Raw genomic sequence first — 4,285 nt, forward strand, 5'->3', positions numbered from 1 at the left:
GTTCAGGCAGATGGTTCATGTGGCTGACTGAATGGTTTGAGTCCCAGACCCAGAGGCTCGAAAGATGGCCCCTAAATCCTGAGAAGAGAGGGGAGGAACAGGAATTATGCAGTGGCCATCCCTCTGAGCAGTGATTTTTCTCTCTCATTCTGGTGCGCACATACACCCAATAGAAAAAAGCAAAAACAAAAACAATCTGAAAATATTTTTTAAATAAATGAAAGAATGAAAACTCATAAATTATCACCCAAATTCATTTACCTCTATAAATACAACCACAGTTCCAGTCCCAGACAACCCAGTGGCTTAAAACTCATACCAGGTACATGTGCATGCGCGCCCAAGATCCCAAAAGAACAGAGGAAAAGGGATTGTAGCATGGCCATCTGCCCAGGAGGTGATTTTTCACTTTCTGTCTGTCTCTCTAGGAAGTGCAGGTGCCCCTCTAGCAAAAAAACTCTCAAAAAGGGACCAGCAGTTGGCATAATGGCTATGTCAATGGACTCCCATGTGGTCAACCGTGGTTCGAGTCCCAGACCCAGTGGCTTAAACTCACGCCAGGCACGCGTGTGTGTGTGTGCCCAAGATCCTGAGAGGAGAATGGAAGAGAAGGGATAGCAGTGTGGCCATTCCCCCCAGGGGTGAGGGGGTTCTCACTTTCTGTCTTTCTAGCGAGTGCATGCTCAAAAAAAAAAAAAAAAAAAAATTTGCATACAAGTCCAGTACGGGGTGCAAGTGGTAAGCCACTGCTACGTGGTGGCTGAGGCCCCATGGAAAGTCTGAGTTTGATTTCCAGCCTAAACTTAAACAGGCCAGGCAAGGTGGCAAGCATCTGTGGTCCTAGCCAGCCCAGAGGCTGGGGCAGGAAGGATCACAACTTGGTGAGACCCTATCAAAAATACCTATCTGTCTCTCTCCCTCATTGGAAACAATAAAATAAGCCAGGCCATGGTATGATGGTTAAAGCAGCTGGATCCCATGTTGCTGACCAAACAGTTCAAGTCCTGAACTTGAGACATAGACTGGGCCTGTGTGTATACATGCCCATATCCTGACAGGAGGGAGACGGAGAAGGGACTGTGGTATGACTAAACCCCATGGGAGGGGTCTTTTCCTACATACAGATGCCGGCATGTTGCTGGGAATGCATTCAGTCTATCTGATTCCAGGAGACCTTAATACTTCACAAAAAATCTACTGAAGAGGGAGGATATAATGATTAAGATCCCACATAACAGACCTAGAACAGACAAAATATTTCTAATCTCAGTGTACCAACTGGCTTCTTATATATTGAACAAATTATTTATCCTTCTTTTGCCCATCCATATATCTTGCCCTGTAAAATGGGAGTGATGGAATGAAGTGTCTAGTAATGGTAACAAAAAATCAACCATAACATTTGTGCAACCGAGAACTTGTCAATAAATACTACTAATTGCTCCAACCATATGATTGACTGCCTAAAATGGGCTTTAAGAAAAAAAAAAATCAGGGACGGCTGATGGTATGGTGGTTAAGCCGGCTGGACCCCCCAACTGCACAGTTCAAGTCCCAGATCCAGTGGCTCTAAAAATGCATGAGTATGTGTGCATGTGTGCCCTAAACCTGGAGAGAAGAATGGAGGAGAAAGGCCTGCAGTGTGGCTATTCCCCACGGGGGTGGGGGGGCCCACATTCTCACTCTTCCTCTCTGTCTCTCTCAATCAAGTACACACATACACCTATAGAAAATTAAAACAAATGAACAAAAGCTCAAAGAACAAAGATACACTGACCCTTTCATGCAGCAGGTCGTCAGCATGGAGAAATATTACAGAATTCTAGCTCTCTCTCTGCCACAAATTTTATGCCCTTTTATTTAAAAAGAATGTGTAACACGTCTTTTGACATTCAGGATTTCTTTCCCAGTACCCTTATTAATTTTCTGAGAATACGAAATTCTTTCTAATTTTTTCACCCCAGACTCACCACTAAACACTTTCTTTGTTTCTTTGTGCAAGTTAGATACAGCAATCCTTGCTGCCAGAATGGCATAGTCAGGGTGCTTAGTAGTCAAGGTTGCAGCTGTTTCAGCAGCCAAAGTATCTAGTTCAACCATGGTGACCCCACTATACAAGCCTTGGATTACTTTCATCGTGATCTGGGCCTACAAAAATAAAACCAAGAATTACTTGAGCCTGCCCAAGAAACAACAGCAGTTGTTGCTTTTATTTAAAAAAGCAACTAGGAAAACAATAAATTTATATTGCAATAAAACAGACAACTTCCTTTTTTAAAAAAATTATCTTTCACAGAGCCAAACAATGGTGCAGAAGTAACAACATACTGAGAGGCTAAATCCACATGAAGAGGTGCCCAGTTCTTGCCCCTGGGCCTCTCAGAACACACCAGGGATGTGCATGCATGCCCATGATCCTGGCAGGCTGAGGCTGGGAGTGGATCACAGCATGAGGACCCTGTTGGAGATATTTCTCTCTGTTGCTCACCCATTATCATGAAGAAATAAGTAAATTAAAAGAAAACATCTTTCAGATTGGTGTATTAAGGGACATTTAATAAAAATTCGTAAGACAATAGAGCTGACAAAAATGTATATTATATATACAATAAGGTATCATTTAAAATGTATATGTATATATGTATGTTATGTGTGTATGTATAACTTTTAAAAACATTAACACTCTCACATGGAAATAGCTAAAAATAGACGGATGATTCTATAAACACTTCCTCATCTTTCTTTTAAACTTTCCCTCTTTAATCAGGGCTCCAACTCCATACTTACCCACTGTCCTCTGATTCTACCTAAGGACAAGTACAGGAAACCAAATAAATTAAACTTTATTTCCAATTAAAGGAGATGGAGGTATAAATTAGGACTGGGGCCAATTTATCTAACTTAATGACTACCCTTTCTTTAGTCATTCAAATTACAAAGTGTTTCAACACATATAATCTCTGACATTTCACAATCATCTTGTGAAATGGTTGTTTTTACTACCATGGCTTTACATGAGAAACCTGAGGTGCAGGTTCTGAATCTTGCCCAAGATTAAATAAGAATTCAAGCCTTCTAGCTACAAATGCCATTAAATCTCACAGCATTTCACTGTTTCTAAGACACCTTATTATAAAAGTTTCCACTTTGGGACCAGCAGGTGGCGTAATGGCTATGTCACTGGACTCACAGGTATTCAACCGAAGTTTGGGTCCCAGACCGAGTGGCTTAAACTCACGCCAGGCACGTGTGTGTGCATGCCCAAGATCCCAAGAAGACAGTGGAGAAGGGATTACAGCGTGGCCATCCCCCCTGAGGGTGATTTCTCACTTCCTGTCTCTCTGCCTCTCTCTGTCTTTCTGGCAAGTGCACTGCCCTATAACAAAAACCTCTCCAAAAAATTTGTTTAAAAGTTTCCATTTTTTAAAACACAAATTATTACCATACGTTTGAAAGGAAAATAAATTATAAGGCTAGGATAACATGGGTGAGTATAGAAAGAGAGTTCTTAAGAGATTCACATTTTATTTTAGGAAGATCATTTTTGAAACCTTGTGAAAGATGGATCTGAAAAAGGCAAAATTAGAGGAAAGACAGGACAACACTTCAGAAACCAATAAAATATGATGAGGGTCTAGAGTAGAGAAGTTACAAAAGAAAAGGAGAGGGGACCAGCAGGTGGCATGGTGGTAAAGGTGCTGGACACTCCCACATGGCTGACCGCAGTTCAAGTCCTGGACCTGGTGGCTTGCTTTCTCACTTTCTCACTTTCTTTCTTTCTCTCTCTCTGTGTGTCTGTCCCTCTCTAGTCAAAATAAATGAATGAATAAATAAAATAAATCTTTTTTAAAAAAAAAAAGAAAAGGAGAAAAGAACAAATGGCTTCATAACCTGCACGCCTTAATTTAAATACTGCTGGGCCAGCAGGTGGCACGAGGTTAAAGCAGCTGGATCCCACATGGTCAACTACACAGTTTGAGGCCTGAACCCAGCAGGTAAAAAATTCACTGGGTGCCAAAGCTTATAGTCAACTGATTTTTTTACAAAGCATACCAGTCAATCCATTGGGAAAAGGAAAACCTCTTTAGTAAATGGTGCTGGGAAAACTGGGTATCTACCTGCAGAAAGATGAAACTGAATCCCCATCTTTCACCATTAACAAAAATCAACTCAAAATAGATCAAAGATCTGAACCTAAGATCTCAAACTATAAAACTACTGGTGGAAAGTACTGAGGAAACTCTGGGAGACATTGGGGTAGGCAAAGACTTCTTAAATAAGACTC

The 4,285-nt window shown here is 41.2% G+C and overlaps 1 protein-coding gene across 1 annotated transcript in view; it reads right to left on the reverse strand.

The window, feature by feature from the left end:
• The window catches only part of RRM1 (ribonucleotide reductase catalytic subunit M1), a 59,458-nt gene that overhangs the window by 50,093 nt on the left and 5,080 nt on the right, over window positions 1-4,285 (reverse strand). The window contains exon 3 of the mRNA XM_014590344.2: window positions 1,971-2,148. Within this exon, the coding sequence (XP_014445830.1) occupies window positions 1,971-2,148 (178 nt within the window). The remainder of the gene's footprint in view (window positions 1-1,970; window positions 2,149-4,285) is intronic.

Source organism: Tupaia chinensis, unplaced genomic scaffold (genome assembly GCF_000334495.1).
Source record: "Tupaia chinensis unplaced genomic scaffold, TupChi_1.0 Scaffold000047_1, whole genome shotgun sequence".
NCBI lineage: Eukaryota > Metazoa > Chordata > Mammalia > Scandentia > Tupaiidae > Tupaia > Tupaia belangeri.